The sequence below is a fragment of the Larimichthys crocea genome, chromosome XVI, assembly GCF_000972845.2.
Source record: "Larimichthys crocea isolate SSNF chromosome XVI, L_crocea_2.0, whole genome shotgun sequence".
NCBI classification, from domain to species: domain Eukaryota; kingdom Metazoa; phylum Chordata; class Actinopteri; family Sciaenidae; genus Larimichthys; species Larimichthys crocea.
This window is the reverse complement of record NC_040026.1, coordinates 10,068,962-10,088,580: the sequence shown is the minus strand read 5'-3', so window position 1 is coordinate 10,088,580 and position 19,619 is coordinate 10,068,962. Positions and strand designations below refer to the sequence as shown.

Below are 19,619 nucleotides of genomic sequence, written 5' to 3'. Positions count from 1 at the left end.
AATGATTATTAAATAATTTGTTTATTGAATTATATGTTCAATGCAGGTAGCTTGTTTCCATGTCAATATGTGATTCTTTTTATGCTGCTTCACTGTGCTAGTGACAAGCTAGACACATCTTGACACTGCATATTCTGAAAATAATCAATATAACACATAATAATGATGGAAATTGCTAAAGCAATATATGCAGTGCCAGTGTTTACTTACTGTACATTAGCAATTGTAAAATACTGGTTAACCTGTACTGTTAATGGCCAAACCAGACCAAGTCAAGTCTTAGAGGCAAAACTCCTGAGAGTAGTGATTTGAGCACAGGTATATTTTACTGCTTATAAATTAAACTATACAAGGAAGAAGAAAGAGGAATATTGGACCAACTTAAAAACAATACTTCAGTTGATAACACACAATGAATTCAGTTTTTTTTTTTAATTTTAAAGCAATTGTCTTAATTAAAGGTCCAGTGTGTAAGATTTAGATGGCTCTCTTTACACATTATGGCAGAAATGGAATACAGTATTGTTTTTATTGGCATTTCATCGCATTGCATAAAAATAAGAATTCTGTTTTTATTATCTTAGAACGAGCCTAGAATGAGGTTGAGACCATCCATTGTGTGACGTGTTAATGCTGCGGCTGAACGACAGTCAGCAACGCACACTTGCATCATTGGATTTCACACACGTGTAAAAGAAAAGCTAACTTTTATGCACAAGCTGTTTGATACTTTTTCTCTGTGTCTAAATGTTCACTCCTCACATGCCTAACTTACGTTTTACAATGTCTGTAACTACAGATATGCTAGTTATAAATACAGTGAACATTACTTTATTTAGGCAGAATAAGTTTCCAAGCTCATTAACGTTAGCGGTCTTCCACTGATAGTCATGGCATTAGCTAGCTTTGTGGTTAGCTAAAGTCTATGATAAGCCATAATTTAGCAATGGATAACGTCATATGCTGCTGCAAATGATTGTAAAACATAGTTTTTCCAATTAACTTTTTCGGAGAGAGATGATACGTCTCATTGCTGTAACTGTCACGCTATTAAAGAAATACATCTTCAGTCACATTGTGACAGTTAAACCCACAGTCAGTAAACTATATTGTAACAACTAACATACTAAATTCGCTTCACTTTTGCACTCTAATAGCAGCAAAACTATACATGGTTTTTAAAAATATTAATTTAATCAGTCATTATAAGCGCCTATACGAATAGTTTGAAAAATGCCCAATATCGGCTGATAATATCGGTCCGCCAATAAATTGGTCGGGCTCTACACTGTTATTTTATAAAAGTTATTCATTTTCTGTTTTCAGTGTATTTCTCATTCAAAAAGGCAATGTCATGAAGGGTTTTGGTCTGGTATTTATCTAGTGGGTGGTGGCAAATATTCAAAACTGAATTTAATTTATTTGAATATTAATAGTGACCTGTGAAGCCTTGTTATATGTCTCTTCAACGCTCTCCTATTGCTACACACAAACAAGGGAGTTCTATAGCTTCAAGATAATTTTAATAAAGTTAGTGTCTTCTGAATTTTCCCTTACTTCTCTCCATGGATATGATGTATGAAACCTTACTGAGGACAAAAAAAAGGACACACGTTAACAACACAAACACATTTAATAATTATTAAATGTTGGTTTTATTTTTTATCTTTTTTTGTTGTTTTTTTTTTTTTTCAAAGTCGCTTGATAATCTTGACAAAATTGCAACATATTCCATACTTCTCAAACTGACGGTGTGTCTGTTGCTATTCCAGATTAGCTGTGGAGGGAAAAGTTGTGCGCTGTTCTGGACAGGTGAAGTCCTAAATGATGAAAGCAGCTTTGACCGTACAAATAAAAAGAACACATGAACGTCTCAGAGAGACACTGGCATCCTATGTCGTAATGTTGCGGGAGATCAGGGTCGGTGTCTCTCTGCACGAGTCCTGGTCTGCCAGGCCTAACAAAATGAGTGACTGAAGAAAAATTCAGGGGCTCAGTAGCAGAAGTGTGTGTGTATGTGTGCATCTGTGACAGGAGGGTTAGGAGGTGCAGCACAGAACATATACAAAGAACAGGCCAAGCACACAAAATGATTCCTTCCTGAGACATTGGCGTGTGTACAGTAATGATGGTCTTGATGATGTGTGTGTTAACGGTGAAGGCGTTTTGGCGTAAAGTGAGTCGCAGGGTGCAAGGTTGCTCTGGATCTGACAAAAAGTCACATATTTGTATCTACCACAGTTTGCCAGGGGGGGATTTGTGAGGACTTAGTTGACAGACATCACATTTGGGACCTTCACTTGCCTGACCACTGACAGAGCAGAGGGATAACTACAATCTGGTCTTTCCCCATCCACGACAGAGTCTTGATCCATTCAGAGACTACTGAGAATCACTTGTGTTTAATACAGTGTGTGTGTATACACCATTCTTCACATTTTAATTCTCTTTGAAGCTGAGCTGCTGTAGTGCACTTGAACCTGGTTGGCTACAAGTGGCATCGAGCTCACCGGTTTCAGAAAAACACCTAATCTCTTTCTGCTACATGGCCAAAAAAAAAGCTTTGCCCCGACAAGAGTGCTACTTTGTTATCTACTGTATGTAAAAAAACATGTTTTTAAAGTGTAGGGGGTGGAGGAGGTGGGTGTTGAAATTGTTTGTGAAAGCCACATTCTGAACAGCCAGTGATTGGTTAAGGGTCTGTCCAGTATTTAGTAGGACACAAAACATGAAAGAACTTCCTTCAGTAAAATGTGCTCAAAATGTCTTTTTTCTTGCATCACAAACCTATAAACAAAACACATAAAAGGTATTCTTTAAAAAAAAAAAAAAAAAAAAATATCAGGTGAAGCCTAAAACTCTTCATAGTTTTAAAGAAATGAATACAGCTTATATACACAAACTCAAAGGCTACTTAAAATACACCTTAATAATGAATCTTCATTAATTTGATTTCTTGAAAGGACCTGTGACCATATCATACAACCAAGTTCATACAATCATTTTTTCCATTCTCTTGGAAGCGAAAAAAAAAAGAAAGAAAAAAAGGAAAACAAATCCAACCTGGAATAGTAGGTGATATTCATTGCGACTTGTTTTCTGTGCACATTTGTGTGTGTGTCTGTGTGTCTGTGTGTGTGTTTGTTTGTTTGTGTTTGCATGTGTAGATTGGAGAGAAATTTCAAGATCTTTTACTTTTTGTTAATTAGAATAATGTACAAATGTGATAAAACTGAAACGTCTCTCTCAATACTCTTGATGGGTATGAAAAGATTCAAACAGTGAAGGAGTACAACAATTTCTAATCTCAGAAAACATGTCCACATTTCAACCTGCCATTCTGTTCCGAACATGTTCAATCACAATAGTTCCTTAACTTTTTCTATATATATTTATATATCTTTTGTACGAAATCTGTTTTTTTGAAGTTGGAAAAAGAGAAAAGACCCAGAGTCTTTGAGGAGGGGGGGTCTTTTGACAAGTCCCAAGCTTGCAGTCTGCCTCAGAGTACAACAGAAAAAAAGTGTCTGGTGTTTGTCAAGTCTGTATGCATTGTCCTTGTTCATATATTTGTCCCATGGTGCTCCACCCACTCTCGGTCTGATCTCCACTGCATCCAGATTTGTTTCCATGAGTCTTTTGGAGAAAGGTGGAGAGGGGAGGAGCAGCGGTGGAGAGGAGAGTGGAGGGAGAAGGAGGATGAGTCATCAGCAGTGTTTACGGTGTGGTCTCTCGGAGGCATCCTGTTGTCCCCGGCCTACCCCGGCCTTACCTCCCCTCACATCAGGATGGTGCTCCAGAGTGAGGGAAAGCAGATCAGGAGGTGGGGATTTGTGTCGTAGCAGAGGAGGAGGTTGGCTCTGCCGGTCTCCTGCGTTCAGCAGTCAGGGTCAAGGCCCCCCTCCTTCGCCCCTCCTCTTTAGAACGTTGAGGGAGGAGACAGAGAGCATCGTGAGGAAAAATAAAAAGGTGGGCCGCTACTACGGCGATTGTGTGGCTGGACTGCTTTGGGCAGAGCTAGGTGACAGACTGGGACTGCAGCTTCCTGGTGGGGCACCGCTGGGCCGGCCGCCTGCGGCCCCACTTTCCAGGCCTTCTGAGTTCTCCAGCATCTCCTGGATGAGAGGAGGCATAGAGCCGGGGATCTCCATCTTCAGGGTGATGACACGCTCAGCTCCTGTAAAGAAGGTTGGAGAGAGACGGGAAAGTGTTAACTACCAAAGTTCTTACAAAAAATACATTTTAGATAAACATTCATTCATTCTTTCATTTCGACACAACTTAATATGATATAAAACAGAGAAGTGTGAGACTGAGACTAGTCTGGACCACAAACCTTTAGCACTGATGCTCCTCAGATCAGTGATCTTCATAAGCATCTTGGGGAACATGTGCGGTTTGTGAGGCCTCCTCCTCCTTACGTAAATCTTCAACGCCTCCAGGAGGGGCTCTTGCAGGACGTCCACCTTCTCTGCCTGTTCCAAGTCCTGGCGATCTGTGGATAAACACAGAAAATAGTGTCAAACACCTATTGTCATAACCACAACTTGCCACTAGGTGGTGCCACCCTATCGCCATTTCATCCACAGATAGAATGACAGTGGGTGGGATGTGGCAGTACAGTTTTTGGGGATTTTTTTTGGACTGTCAATTGGCAAAAAGAGTGTTCAATAAGTATTGAGGAGATTTGCCATACCTCCACACAGCAAACAGATGGCGCTGAGTAGCCCTGTCTCTGCATCATCCATCTCCAGAGGAAGGAGCTGGTTGGCAAAGGCAAAAACCAGGTCGGTAAGGGGACCGAAGCCAGCATTGTGCATCTGGGTTCGGTTTAGCGTGAGTCCATCTGAGAAAGTCATGGTGTCTTGCTCTGGTGTGTAGCGTGTACAGATTCGGAGTATCTGGAGACAGAAGCGACACAACAGGATGTTGATTTGGTTGGAATTTTGAGCCATTCTTTTTAAAGATTTAGAAATTTTCGGAATAAAAATCCAAGGCCATTTTTCTTACCAGGATGTCCAGACAGGCTGCCTTCAGCAGAGTGATCTGATCTGCGATCGTAAGCGTTGTAAAGCCGGGCAGCTGCTTAGCAAACTCCACTGTCTTTATGATGCACTTGGTGGAGAGTTCGCTGAACTTGTCCCACAGGTCTACGTCCAAGGATACACGTCGTTCTGAGCTGTTAGTCTGGAAGGAGGTGAAGAGGTGGGGAACATTTTTTAGATTTATCCAAATAAATGAAATCCGATAGATAACAATAGGCTACAGCTATAACAGGTGAACAAATATATGCACAGATTGTCAGTGTCATGCTACTGACCGTAGTGTATTTGCCCAACTGGCAGAGAGAGGGGAAAGTTTCCTGGTGTGCCTTGCGAACCCTGTCGATCATCTGCTCTGTGTCGGGACTCAGCACGTAGCTCTCTGTGCACTCCTGCTTCTTCTCATCCTTTTTCTTCTTGTTCCGGTCGTTTCTCACCGCTACAGGGAGCAACAGAGAGGGGTAGATAGGATTAGTATGTGTGACAGAAATTGTTTGGCTTCAGCCCCTGATGAGCTTAATGTCTAAGCCTTGGTTCATACTGTATCACAGCTTCACTGTGTAACCTTTTCGCAACTGATGAAGTCATTTCATTTTTTATTTTTTAAAACACAGATTTGAACCTGCTGTAAAAAAAACAAACAGATGTGGCCTTTGGCCAATTAAATCTGTAAAGATTGTTTTAACCTTATCCCATTCAAGCACAACCACAAGGTAGTGCGATCGACATCAAAAGGCAAAGTCGTCAGCAGGAAAGGATGCTCTGTCTGCAGTACACAGCAGCAGCAACCACAGCATCGCTTCTCTTATCCGATGCTATAAGATAAATGTTGTGAGACAGCTCCATCGAAGAAGCGCTATGGTAATGGAGCGAGAGGAGGAGGAGGAGGAGGAGGGGGGAGCCTTGAAATAATCCAATGTGGTTTCCCTCTGGGCGATCTGGCTGAGAATAGTGTGCTCACCACAAATGACAAAAAACACTAGGCGGGGTGTTTAGCATTGGAATCCCATTACAGGCTCGATCCATTTCTCCAAGCCCATCCAGACTGGGGTGCAGTTTAGCTATGACTGGGTTGTGTATATGTGTGTGTGTGTGTGTGTGTGTTGAGGGTGGGGGTGGAATGGGGTGCTTGCTGATAAATAGTGGTGGTGGATGGAGCTATCCATAAGGCTGACAAATTGCCACAGCTTTCATTAGGGGTCCCGGCTAATCTAATAACATAATATGACAAATATCCCGCCTCTAATGGTTTTAAAAGGGCTCGGCGACTGAGCCCATACTGGAAAAAAAAACCTTCCAGCTTTCTCTCGCTCTTACTCTCACATCTCTCTCTCCCTTTCGGTTATACAACACTTGCTCTCTTTCCTTTCCCCCCTCTCATTTCACACTAAACCAACACCCCCACCTTTCCAAAATTCTACTTCTTTGTTTTAAATCATCCCCCTTTTCTAAACTCATCTCTATCAGTCTTCGCGTCGCTACCTCCCCTGGAGGTACCTGAATTTCCCCTAGCTGCTGACCCAAGATCAGATTTTCCTTGTCTTAATCCTAACCTTGACCATTAAGGGTGAGAGCGCTCAGGCTGATGGGAGATCAGTGTCTGTGACAGAGGGGCATGGCCCGGGGCCAGGGAGGGATGCACTAGTCGCTGCTGCTGCTCATCCATCAGCCCCGCAGACAGGCCTCCCTGCCTGGGAGAACATGAAGGGAAGGAGGAGGGAGGGGGCTGGAAGTCTGATGCTGCACTATGTTATTGCTAAGCACTGCTCGCCAAAACAAGAAATGAAGAAGACCCCGCTGTGCAGATAGAGCACGGTGATACATTATTTGCCAGCGTTTTATTGGTACTCATGTGGGGTAGGGAAGTCACCAAAACACGAGATGCGGTAGCAAACAAGTGACACATCATGGAAAAGTCCATACTGCACAGTATGTTACATAAACGGACAGATTTATAAACAGAACACACTTGAGATAATTGTGACTTAATAAGTGAAGGAACGCCCTGCGTATAGCTAGAGTAAGCTTCTGGACATATTTGGACCAGCCCTGCTTATGGTGCTGATTAGGAATCTGTGTCCAGTCTGCCATGAGGGGAAGGGGCGGAGGGGCTGCAACATAGTCGATGTCCAATTAATTCACAAATAAAAGTGGGGCATCCCTAGCGCCCAGACATTACCCGGGCTGACAAATTGGCAGCGCAATCATAAGCCGCACAACACAATTTAATGAAGTCATTAAAGAACTATTAGGCAAGACTGGCGATCTGTCATGGCAAATTGCCACATGCAATAACTTGGGGGGAGGACTGTAGCGGGGGGAGTGAAAATGAAAGAAATACTGCCTTTCTTTTTATTTTTTTTTTATTGTGTGTGTTGACACAAACGTGCATTTGATGTTTGTGTGTGTGTTCACTCTGAGCAATGCATCTTTCAAAATGCATTATGAGAATATGAATGCTAATGGGGGAACTTGCATCCTGGATTGTTTGTGGTTACATGTTCATTGCATAAAAATGATTTACAAGAGCCTGGCACGTAACGTGTACAGAATATTGTGACAACACACACACACACACACACACACACACACACACACACACAGACATCACACACAGACACCACTCAATCATTTGTTTTCATAGTGGATTTCAGTTGCAGCGTGCAGTTAATAGACAATTTCTGTTAGTGCCTTGGTGTGTATTTGTGTGTGTGTGTGTACAATTCAGAGAGAGGTGGGCAGACAGGGATAATTCGTGTGAGGAAAATTAAAGCACTGGCAGCTCGTCCATCACACAGATTAAATTCAATGGAAAGATAAAAATGTCAATGTTCCCCCTGCTCCTGCTGCTCGCAGCGCAGAGCCACCGACGACAGTGATGAAACTTTCTCCCTCTCTCTCTCTCTTCCTGTCCTCCAGCCTCTCTCGTCTCTCCTCCCCCCCTTCTGCTCTCTCAACTCTAGATTTTCATTCTCACTCACACACTGAGCTCAATACTCCTTCCTCTCCCACAGCCTTCATCTTTCTCTACTATCCTGCCTTTTACTGGCTGATGTTATCCTCCCCTCGCGCTGTTCTCCATCATTCTTTGCTTCATCTTCTTTTACTTTTATTACTTTTTCTATCGCTGAATAACACCTTCCTCGAGGAACATGTGAGCGATAGCTTTGTGAACGAGACAAAAAAAATAACTAAATAAAAAGGGGGGAGGGGTGATAAAGAGAGGAAGGTGCTGGTGGCTGGTCTGAACTCAACAACATAAATTTTAAGGATTGTGCAACTAAATCATATTATTATTCCTGACACACACATAAAAAAATACTGAAAATAGTGAAGTGTCAGCAGTGGGAGTGAAGTTACTTTAGCTGAAATGTGCCTTTTATATAAATATGCTGCTTGGGAATCAAGTGTTTCCTAACCTTTTCCGCTTGTGACCCTTGAAAACAGTTCATTTGCGACCTCTTGTCAAACTTAAGCATATTTCTGTGAGTCTCCTGAGTTCAGGCAGAGACTTTTACCTTCTCAGATCAAGTTAAACATTTTGAAAATATATATATATAAAAGCAGAAATATGACAAAAGTCATGCCATTGTACTACAGTATCCTACCATTCTTCATGTTTTAGCCATCTTAATGTGATTATAAACTTTATTTTTTACAAACTTTCATGATTTATTCCATAAGTCTTGGTCTTCACACACTGTCAGGTTGATATTAATGTGGCGCTCGGCTTACAGGCGTTTCTCTTGTAACCCTCCACTTGCTCCGAACACCCTCCACCCCCACCCGCCCCTCCTTCTGACGCGGTCTTGCTTGGCATTGCCACCTGGCAGCAGGCCTGGCACTGTCGTCTGGAGCTGTCTGCCGACAGACACAAGGTCACCCAGACGTCCCCCGGTGCCAGCGGGGGGTCCACCTTCTGTGAGTGTGTGTGTGTGTGTGTGTGACAGAGATTGTATGGTGTTTAAGTGGAGCTGTCCGAATGTATTTCTGTTTAAAAGAGTTTTTATTCACGTCGCTTTGTGTTTTGTCACCTTGCACGTGCATAATTTGAACACGAGCATGGAAATATGCCCGAGCATGCATTTTTATGTGTGTGTGAGTGTGTCGGTGTGTGAGAGAGGCAGAGAGACTCCCTGCTGGCCGCAGATGGCCATCCTCTCCTTGCTCCTCAGCTCAGACCAGTTTCACCAGCCAAAGTCACTGCTGAGGACACAAGACGAGCAATCTGCACACTCTGCACAAAATGACCACAATCAGAAAAAGTCATTACCAGCCCAGCCAAATAAAAGCAGCTGCGCAGAGGTGGGTCAAAATATATCCAATAATAAGATTTCCAGCCTCCATCACATTCAGAAAACCAATTTTCCACATATGCAGTACTACATTTTCACCACTAGATGGCTCTCCAACTCCAGTCTATGCCCTGTTGTGTGCTTTTTGGTGTGTATGAGAGAAAGAGCTGGTTGCTGTGATCCTTCTAACCATGATTAATGGCCACATTCAAAGGTAAGGAGCTCAGAGGATAACTTCTTTTACTGTAAGCCACAGTGCTGTGGCATGGGGAGCGCTCCCTGCACTCCCTGTACCAGAAAGATGAGGTAAATAGCGCTGGGAGGACAGGAGGTAGAGAGGGACGGAGCAATGGAGGTTGTCTGCATGCAGGTTTGAACAGGTGTGCGGTTGTGAGAGGAAGAGAGGAGCTGCACTGTCTGTTTATGCCTATTTCTAGTATTTATGAGTAGAAACGTGTCCAAAACACACTCTAGTAGTGTGTAAAATGATAGCACGTGAGTCTGTCTGTGTAACAGTGTGTGTCATGTAATCGGGCTGCTGGCCTTTGAGTTCTCTGCGGTCACACCTCTTGCAATTACTTTATCAAGTCTGAGTGCCTGCGTGTATGTGTGTGTGTGTGCGAGTGTGTGTGCGAGTGTGTGTGTGTGTGTGTGTGTGTGTGTGTGTGTGTGTGTTCACACAGCCCCCGGGGTGCAATGATGGGAGCAGACGCCTGCTCTTTCACTCTCGGCAGGTGAGAACATATTCATCACAGAGGCCTGCCAAGCCTGGCGACACCCTGACTGTTATTGCCAGTCTGCATCACGGCTGCCCTTTGTCTCGCTTTTTTTTACAGCGGATATTCTCTGCTAAAAACCTGCCAACTAGACAAAAATCAACTAAAAAGCATCAGGGGGGGGAATGATGGTAAAAGCTTTGAATAGACTCATAAATATGACCAAAATGGACAGGATGTGGTTTCCACATAAATCGATAATGAGTCACTGCCACAGCTGATACGAGAGTGCATCAGTAGTGGACACTTATGCAATGTTATCAGTATGACAAATGTCAAGAAATGCTACGTCTTAAGACAGCAAACAATCATGCTCTCCTCTCTGGGATTAAACAACGATGCTGAGATCTGTGCTTGGCCTTATGAGAACTGTGGTAGCAGGGCATTCTGGGTATTTTTTTTAATACTCACACTCCTTGGACATCCCGACTTCCAGGCACTTCTGCAGCCGACAGTACTGGCAGCGGTTGCGGGTGACTTTGTTAATGATGCAGTTCTTCTCCCGGTGACAAGTGTACACCATGTTCTTCTGGATGCTTCTCCGAAAGAAGCCCTGTGTGACAGAAAGATGGAGAGATGAGGAGATGAGGAGGGAGGACAGGTGTTGGCAGAGGGATTGGTAGCGATAAGTTTGCAAATAAAGCAGTAAATATCTGAATTACTTAGCAAATACAGCTGCAGTGTTTGATGTTCTATATCTGCTCAGCATATGGTTATCTATCAACATTGCCGCTTTTATTACAGGCTTCTGATGCCTCCTGCAAACTCTCTTACTCATATACTGACCACGTTTACAATGTCAATTCTCATCCATTTCTCAACAAAACTTCGAAAAATGAAATTAAAAAAAGAAGCCGTGCAGAAAGGCTGCGGTTCAAATGCAACAAACTACCAACAGCTAAATCCTTAAAGGGCTTATTCCGTGTCATAATCTGCACAGTCACCGTGTCACGAGGTTGTGCACCTCCTCCATGATAGCCAATAATAATAATAATAATAATAATAATAATAATAATAATAATAATAAAAACGCTTTTGGAGATGTTTCAAGTCTAAAGACTTTCGGTGCCAAAGAGTTAACAGGGTTAGTGGGCGCCATATAACCATGGCCTAGTTTACATAGTCAGTAAAAAGCAATTCTAGATCCAGGCCGAGCGCTTATTATTAGAGAGAACATAGAGACTGTTGTGCAAGAACAAAAAAAAAAAAGGAATCCCTTTTTTCCTGCATTAACATTTTCTATCTCACTAGATCAAAGAAAATCAGAGAACGTGTTTAAAAATTGATTCCATGCATATGAAGGACAAATCATAATAAGCTCGTCTTTGGTTACTGAGCAGAAATGGCAGGTCTCTGGGAAGGCTAACTATATTTTGATTGCATAAAAGCAAAACAGAGAAACATGGGGTGAAGTATCGCTGATCTATCTCCTGATTGATGCAATGCACATCCCATTAACTAACTGAACTGAAGAGTAGCTCTAAGAGCCACAATAAGCTCCGAATATTGAGTAATTAGCAGATAAGAAAGGTCTAAAATGAGTTATCTCCGTTTTAAATTGAAAACTACACCTGAGATTTCTGATATGAAAGAAAGAACTGCACACATCTTTAAATGCAAAAAATCTGGATTTGGTTATCTTCAAATATCTCCAATTCTGAAGCTTGACTTTTATTTTGGAATTTTCTGACATCAAGTATGTAACCACAAAGCACCATAAGCGCTGCATGTGTATTACAGTGTCAACAATGACAAACCAGTTTAAAAGCCTTGCAGCACAACTTATACTCAACCTAACACCATGTAACCCCAATAAAATCAATGTTAACCTCTGTGGCCTTATTGCTTAAGCATCCCTCGTGTGTCAGAAAGATAAAAAGAGGTTAATGCAAATCAGCCACAACTGAGTGGGTACTCTGCAAGCAGGGCTCGGAACAAATATAATACAGGTCAAAGTCAGTATTGATGTGACGCAGTGGGACATGAGGCTATGTTTTGGTGGGTAGAGGGGTGGGTGGGGCTAGCTAGGACGAGAGGGGGGTGTGGTGGTGTGGTGGGGTAGCTGACAGGGAGCCCCATCCCATGCCGAGGGATTAGCTTTGCTGGGCCGACAGATGGCTGGTGGACCTAAGCCCGCAATTTGTCCTTCCCAGATCGCCATCCCCTTCTCATATCTCCCATCCACTACCTCAGAGTGGAAGTTAGGCCTTTAATGAACTACAAAGAGGAAGCGTATACAGTCTGTCATGTATTTGTTTAAGCAAGGTACCAGCTAGGGCAACAGTGACAGATTTTGCGTCCGGCTGATAGAGGAAGTGTTTCAGTCCTCAGTCTAACTCTGTCCTGATTTCTTCAAGGCCTCACATCTTCTTTGTACCCTGTTGTCACATTGAAACATTAAAAAAAAAAAAAAAAAAAAAGTTCCTCTGAGAAGGCCTCCTTACAGAATAGTGACGCCTGGACAAACAACAAAGTCGAGAGAACAAGACGTTAATTCTAGCTGTTGATGCTGAGAGGTAAGTCTGTGCTCTTTGTGTGCGGCCGCGTGTGCGTGTGTCATGTCGTCTTTGATCCGACGGTGCCCTGGCCCTGACCCTGACCCCAGTGTCACCGGGGGATTGACCCACTCCCTCCTCACCATCAGGAAGCTCAGGTGCCCTCTCGCAGACACCTCCTGATTGGCTGTTGCTGGCGGCTCGTGGGCCAGTCGACTGTTCCTCCCCCTCCCTCTCCTTCTTTTAGGAGTCATTGCTTCCTGCGGCCCTTAAGCCTCTTTTTGTATCACCGCTTAATCCACCCGGCGACAAGAGCCCTCAGCGGGCCTGTCAGCCACCCTGCAGTGTTCAGAGGAGATGAGAGCCACAAGAAGAAGAGAGGGAGGGAGGGATGAAAAAAAGGAGCCAACAGTAACAGCGCATACATGATTGCATGTGTCATGTGCTCTTGAATTGACGGCCTGTCTACCTGGTGTGTATTTTAAGCCTTGCATGTTTATGAGTGTGTCGGTGTGTTCTACTTTGCATGTGTGTGAGGAAATGCTTTATTAAGACGATAGCAGGGGGGGGGGGGAGTCTAGGGTTGGCAAGTTCACAGGGAAGCACAGGAATCCTCTCTTACGTGACTTTCACGCTGTGCCCAGATTAAGAGTGCGTTCCCAGCCTCCCACTGCGTCCGTGCATGTGTTTATAGGTGCACGCCCGTGCCCCTGCCTCTATTACGAAGCAGCCCACACATTAGTAAAGACAGATGCCTGGTAAGAGGGCCATTTGAAAAACACAGCAAATAGGGGACATTCTTGCAAGGTGCGGCGGCTGGGGATTTTAACAATATGTTCGCACCGGAAACCATGAAGAGAGATCGCCTGCTGCGCGCTGCCATGCCTCCAAGACAAAAACATAAACATGAGGGGGTGGGCATGCATATTTAATGTTTAAGTGTTAATATCTGGAGGGGGAAAAAAGTGCAATACCGGTGAGTATGTGCGGGCGGTATAACTTAAGGAACAAACGAATGAGCTGTCTCCAAGTAGCAGAGCTCAACATTTCCCTACTGTTTCCTCTGTTCGCTGCAGCCCCCAGGAAATGCCTTTGTAGTTTGGCATGCTGCAGCAAAGACGACGCTGCTAACCCTCGACTTACCCCAGTCTCAGATGAGACGAACCATATACATTCACATGCCTGTAGTGTTGAATTATTGAATATGCTATGCCAAGTCATCTCCTCTGAAGTCAGAGATACGGAGAAGGCATCCTGAATTTTTCAAATTAGCACTGCGGCTGTCGAGTGAGCGGACAGGCGCCTCAAGGACAGGGGACTAGTGACTGACGCTGGCTGTCGAACTCTGGATATTCTTCGTAGTTTTAGCCAACATTTCTAATTTTTATGAAAACACTGCTAACCAGGTGAGTTGTTGTACTCTTGGGATGTAGTGGCGTTGAGTGCTTAAGAGAGGTGTAAGTAAGAAAAAAAACTCATCTAAGACTAAACCACATCTTTGGTAATGAATAAGAGTGAACATTATAATCATCTATGTCCTGGTTCATACACTTAGCACTGTTGTGCAAACACAGTGTGCCAGACACTTTTCCCCCCTTATTCTGAAGTGCTGCTATCTCTCCATTAACCTAACAGCATTTCCTTTCTGTAGTTAATCAATACATCTAGTTATTCATTCAGCATATTACTGAACGCAATGTGTTTTACTTTGCTACTGTTTGAACACAATCTATATGCATGTGTTCTCTCTCTGATTTAAAATATTCTACCTCAGCTATAACTGGGAATCTAATTATCTTTCGCCAAGGAGGCATGCAGGGTTTGCTGCTGGTTTTGTGGAGAAACATGTTATGAAATGACTCCATAGATTAAAAAGCTGAAATTTCTCTCATGCCTTAGTTGCATAGCTTTAACATCTCATGGGGCAGGCACGGAGAGAGCGTGTCAACAACTGATGGTAAATTGAGTAAGTTAGTTATTGTTTGTCATTGTTCTAAAATCATTTTCACTGCGCAATATCTGCCGGCTGATGAATTAAAACATCAGCCGTAAACCCCACTGCACAAAAGCTTTGAAAAACTAATTACAGTGTCAATTCTGACATTGTTTCTGAGCTGTCAGAGAGAACAACGCTGTGATCACCAAGGAGAAACAATTAATTACTCAAGTTTACAGCTCGTGTATTGTTTGCACTCTTTCTGTTTATCACACTGTTACAGATCTTTTTAGCAACCGTTAGCAAGTGCCAAAGGTTATAAATGCTTCATTTGTTTGTGATAGACCTTTGGGATGAAATGATCAAATGAGAACTTGAGAGTTTAACCTCATATAAAAGATGTGAGATGCAATCCTCAAAGCTGCGATGATGCAGCTGACCACTGTCTCCAATTGAGGCAACATGATGTGAGTCTAACACAACCACACACACACACACACAACCACACACACACACACACACACACACACACACACACACACACTTACCAGGACCCTTGATTTAGCCTTAATATTTAACTCATTATCTAATCAGTCACCATTAGAGAACAGGGAGCAATGTTGAGTGGACAATAAAAACAGCTTGAGGCTGAGATGGCTGCAGAGATGCTGCACACCTTTACGTCAGATCACAAACAGAGCTATAGTCAGGATACATAAAGCAGTTACTGGCTAACACGGTAGCTATATATAGCACTATGAAATATGTTGGCAAGGGAAACTGCACGCCTTCTTCTGTATGTAAAGTTATGGTTTGTCCATTCTCGACATTCAAGGATATATTTCCACTAACCGGGATAAAATCAGAGATTTTATATGACCAAGACAAGTGAATAAAATAGGTTCATATGAATTTTTTTCATTCTACGTCTCGGTACAAAGCCTGTCATAACAAGACATTTTCAGAAATTTCGCGAATTCAAACAAGCACCAACAGTGAAGCACAGTCGGCAGCAGCTTGGCTACCCTTATAAAAACTGCACAGGGGTCAGCCTTTACTTACTTTGTTAACTTTTTATAAGTTGGATTTGGGGAGCAGGTTAGGTTTCATGGAGCACTCAGAGGATTTGTGTTAAAGGGTTTTTGTGTTTGTATGTATGTGTGTGCCAGACCCCTCGCTTTCCTGTGATCTCCTCCCAATGCATTCTTTAGTCATTTGCCCCCTCCCCTCCCCCTGTGCTCTGATGCACTGACCGTCTTTCTCTTGGTGTCAGTGAGTTCAGCTGTGGCCCCTGTACCCTGTCCCCCTAATGTGCGGCCCCTCCAACCATCCCCACTCTTCTCTTTCTCGTTCTTAATGCCTCCCAGAGCACAGTCTGCGCTCACACTCCCACTATCTCCCTCCCTGCAGTCTCTCCCATCTTTGTATCGTTTTGTCTGCGTTTCCACATTCCCCTCTGAGTTCCTGCCCCTTCCTTATGCTTTCTTTTTTTTTTCTTCTACCGCGCCTGCCTCCTGCCTTTTTCAGTATGGCTTTTTCTTTCTGCTCTACCTCCCCCCACCGACCCCTTCTTCTGCACCACTCCCATCCCTGCACATATGGAAACACACACACACACATACACACACAGTATTGGCTGCACAGTCAATAAGTCAGAGGGTCTAGCAGGCACCTGTCACCAATAGCACCACCCTGCCTGCTTTCATCAAACCACTCCTTGCCTCCTATTGCCACACACAGGACTGCAGCCATGAGAAAACCTCGCGAGATGATTTACAGGCAGCTGTTTTGGTTGGTGCTCTACCACTTTGGAAATGCAAAGAATGCATGATCGCTTTCCAAAAAAAACAAGCTGTGAGATGTTCATACCTGACAGTAACTATACATCAGATTCTACAAAAATCCTTCCTGCTCTGAGCTTACACAACTCTGGCTCTGCGCCTCGGGAGAAGCGAGATAAAGAGGTCTGTGTGTTCAGAATAACAGGAGAACGTGTATGCATGCAGGCAGCAACTAACAACTGATAACAGAGCAGGTGAGGCTTATGGGGCCTCTTCAGCACCTGTATAACATGGCTGTTTTGATAACAGAAGGCCGACGTAGGCACGTCAGCAAAGCTGATACGAGCACCAACACTTGATTCACATACTGTGCGTGATGGCAGATCCATCATGCATGTTATCTTTACAACATGTGTAGATTTAAGTGTTGTACTGTCCAGGTCACATTTATGATTATATAGCTCAATAAAGCAACCGATAAAGTCGGTAAAGTGAGAGATCTGACTTGTTTCCAACATTAAATTCCAGCGTTAAACACAGAAAAACCCAAAAGGATGCCAAATACTCAGGATGACAGGACGTATCATCTTCATCATCTCAGCTTAGGCTGTGAAGTTCTTTTTTGTAAATCACACGGAGGTTACGAGATTGACGAACATCTTGCTTGCTTGGCAGATTCAGAGGAAGGCCGGGAGTCTCACCTTGCAGCCCTCACAGGCGCTGACACCATAGTGGTACCCTGAGGACTTGTCCTGGCACACAAAGCAGGGCTTGTAGACGCGGGGCGGCGGGGGAGGCGAGGGCGGGCTTGGCACTATCTCCTCTGAGCTGGTACTCTGGGTCTCTATCGCTGTGGAGAGGAGAGAGAGAGAGAGCAACAAGAGAGGTTAGTGAACACTATCAGATGGAGCGCTGACAGACACGCAGCATTAATCGATATCAGCGGGTTAAACACAGACTCTCATGTGTGCACTCAGATACACACACATAGATCTTAAACAAGCCGGGGCCCAGACAGATACACTGCTGACAACATTCGATACAAATCACCAGAAGGGGAACTTACTCACGTTCTAACAATGTGTTTGAAAAACAAAACTGCAAGCGCAAGGACAACTTCTTGATTTGTGGCATTTTCCGCCACAGGGAAGACTCCACAGAATATCTTCAGAGAACACACACACCATCATCAAAGCACCAGTAAAACCAGCCTCTGCAATGTATTCTTATTGACTGCAGAAATTACGGCTTGTGAATGCGTTTGTGTGCGTGGTAAAGGCTGCTTTGCTTAGCAGCGTTCAAAGGCAGGTTTTCATCTCTGAAACAAGGCCTGAAGTTGTGCTTTTATATTTTTTAAATTGTGGAATCTTTTGAAGTACGAATCCTAAATTAAAGGATAAAGCAGACACTGAATCAATGAAGGGCAACATGTACCGCAGTCGGAGACCTCACTCCTTTCTATTCAATATCACATTGGTAAACAAACAGAAAAAAAAGGCTGAATATGCTCAGTCTTCATCCAATAAGTACTGATATGACAAGCCAGACAACATGGGAGCACTTTGTTGGTGCTCATATTTTGTGCGCTTGTAAACAAAGAGGTCTGGGATTGTAGGGAAGTACCCTGCTGTTGGCTTCATGTAATATGTATTGGACTTTGACCTCAATATCCTGTGTGTTACAAAACACGGCTCTTTAATCAAATATAAAAACACACATTCACAGCAGCGACGTGCTGCCTGTGGCCCCGAGGTGACTAAATAAGTGTATAATCCCTGTTTGCAAATGGTGTTATTCTGAGCCAGCATATGTTTTCTGGGCTGTCGAAGCTTTTTTTTTTTTTTTTTTAACTGATCATGTCTGATTTTTGATAGACTGTTAAGAAAATAAGATAAACTTTGCATCAGCTGTGTTAGCTTTAACACAAACAGCCATTCAAGTACAGAATTAAAAGCAAGCACACTGTATGCATGTGTGTATCTTTGCAGCCCTGTCGCTCCGCCCAGCATCATCAGCTCAACAGAAGAGGGATTGCAAGGTTGACAAGCAACTCAGGAGCTGCCTGTAGCTCTGTGCTCGAGTGTAAATAAGCCATCTATATTTAACAGAGTGGGCTTGTTCAGCAGGCCCGTAGTACAGCTGAGAACACACTCCACGTGACGGCACCGCAGACAAACACTGCGCTCGCACGGGATCCTGTCACAACTCACAGAACTCTAATCGGGCCGCACATTTGCGCGACAGAAAGCGAGGATAAAGTTTTTATCCCTCTCATTCTCTTACTCACGCACACACTTTCCTGTCCTTTTATAGCGTCTGCGTGCAGGTTTGAGCTTGCCAATCTCTATGCACATGCAGCAGGTGGAGCAGGGGAAGATTACATTCAGAACAACCAAAATAAACCAACCAGATGCCCAGATATGTTCAAGGCTTCCTGGAAAAAATAACAGACACAAGTACCGTACACCAAAATCTAGCCTCTCCAAAGCCTGCGTGTTATCTCACAGCGTATCCAAGCGGGGTTTCAGGTGACGGGGACAGTTAATCTAAACAGCAATAAAGCTCACATTGCAACACTTGACAGAGACACCCAATCAGGCCCAGGGTTATTAAGACACTTCATTTATGAGGCCCAGATGTCATATCTCACATTCACACCAGCAACAAGCCTTTTAAGCTCTTGGTATAAATATTTTCGAAAGAGGAGAGGAAGACAGAGACAAACAAATGGGGTGAGACGTACATATTATTTACTTCAGAAGAAGGGAAATGAGTGGAAAAAGCAAAGAGAAACTTCTCAGATGATGTAGTGTGGAGATAAAGGGAGGGAGGCAGAAAAAGGCAAAGAGAGAGAGATGGAGAGCTATGACGTGTTTGAGCAATAAACAAAAGACAACAATACAAAACAGATGAAGTGATAAAAGCGGTTCACACACGGAGAGCGAAAGCTCAGCTGTGTTTCTTTACTCATGTTCCTCCCTGTGTGTTTAGATTCATTAGACATCACACACACACACACACACACGTCAGGATTTAACTGAAAGCCTTTTAAAAGTAGTGCAAAGTTCAAGTGTAAACTATTAATTTGAAAAAAAAAAGAGAGAGATTACAGAATTTCAGAGAAGGTGTGGAGGACAATTCATATGCTCATAATCGAGAATTATACTGTGTTCCAGCGAGGAGAGATATGCAAACGGCAGTAAGAAGACTCTGTGGTCGAGGAGGAAAAAGGTTTCAGTCACAAAGTGTGAGAAGGAGAACAGATTGCAGGGCCGTCCTTTGCTTCTCGTTGCC

At 43.5% G+C, this 19,619-nt stretch overlaps 1 protein-coding gene across 15 annotated transcripts in view; it reads right to left on the bottom strand.

The window, feature by feature from the left end:
* Positions 1–1,636: 1,636 nt before the first annotated feature.
* raraa (retinoic acid receptor, alpha a) overlaps positions 1,637–19,619 on the bottom strand; it is a 134,560-nt gene continuing 116,577 nt past the window's right edge. For 14 of the 15 annotated variants that reach the window (XM_027289582.1, XM_019261964.2, XM_019261956.2 and 11 more), the window contains 7 exons: positions 17,027–17,175; positions 10,525–10,666; positions 5,321–5,481; positions 5,011–5,187; positions 4,697–4,901; positions 4,337–4,495; positions 1,637–4,177 (listed from right to left, as the gene is read on the bottom strand). In XM_027289582.1, coding sequence (XP_027145383.1) covers positions 3,981–4,177; positions 4,337–4,495; positions 4,697–4,901; positions 5,011–5,187; positions 5,321–5,481; positions 10,525–10,666; positions 17,027–17,175 — 1,190 coding nt within the window. In that variant the 3' untranslated portion in view covers positions 1,637–3,980. Of the gene's footprint in view, positions 4,178–4,336; positions 4,496–4,696; positions 4,902–5,010; positions 5,188–5,320; positions 5,482–10,524; positions 10,667–12,751; positions 12,957–17,026; positions 17,176–19,619 lie in introns of those variants that run through there. The other variant, XM_027289586.1, reaches the window with a different exon arrangement.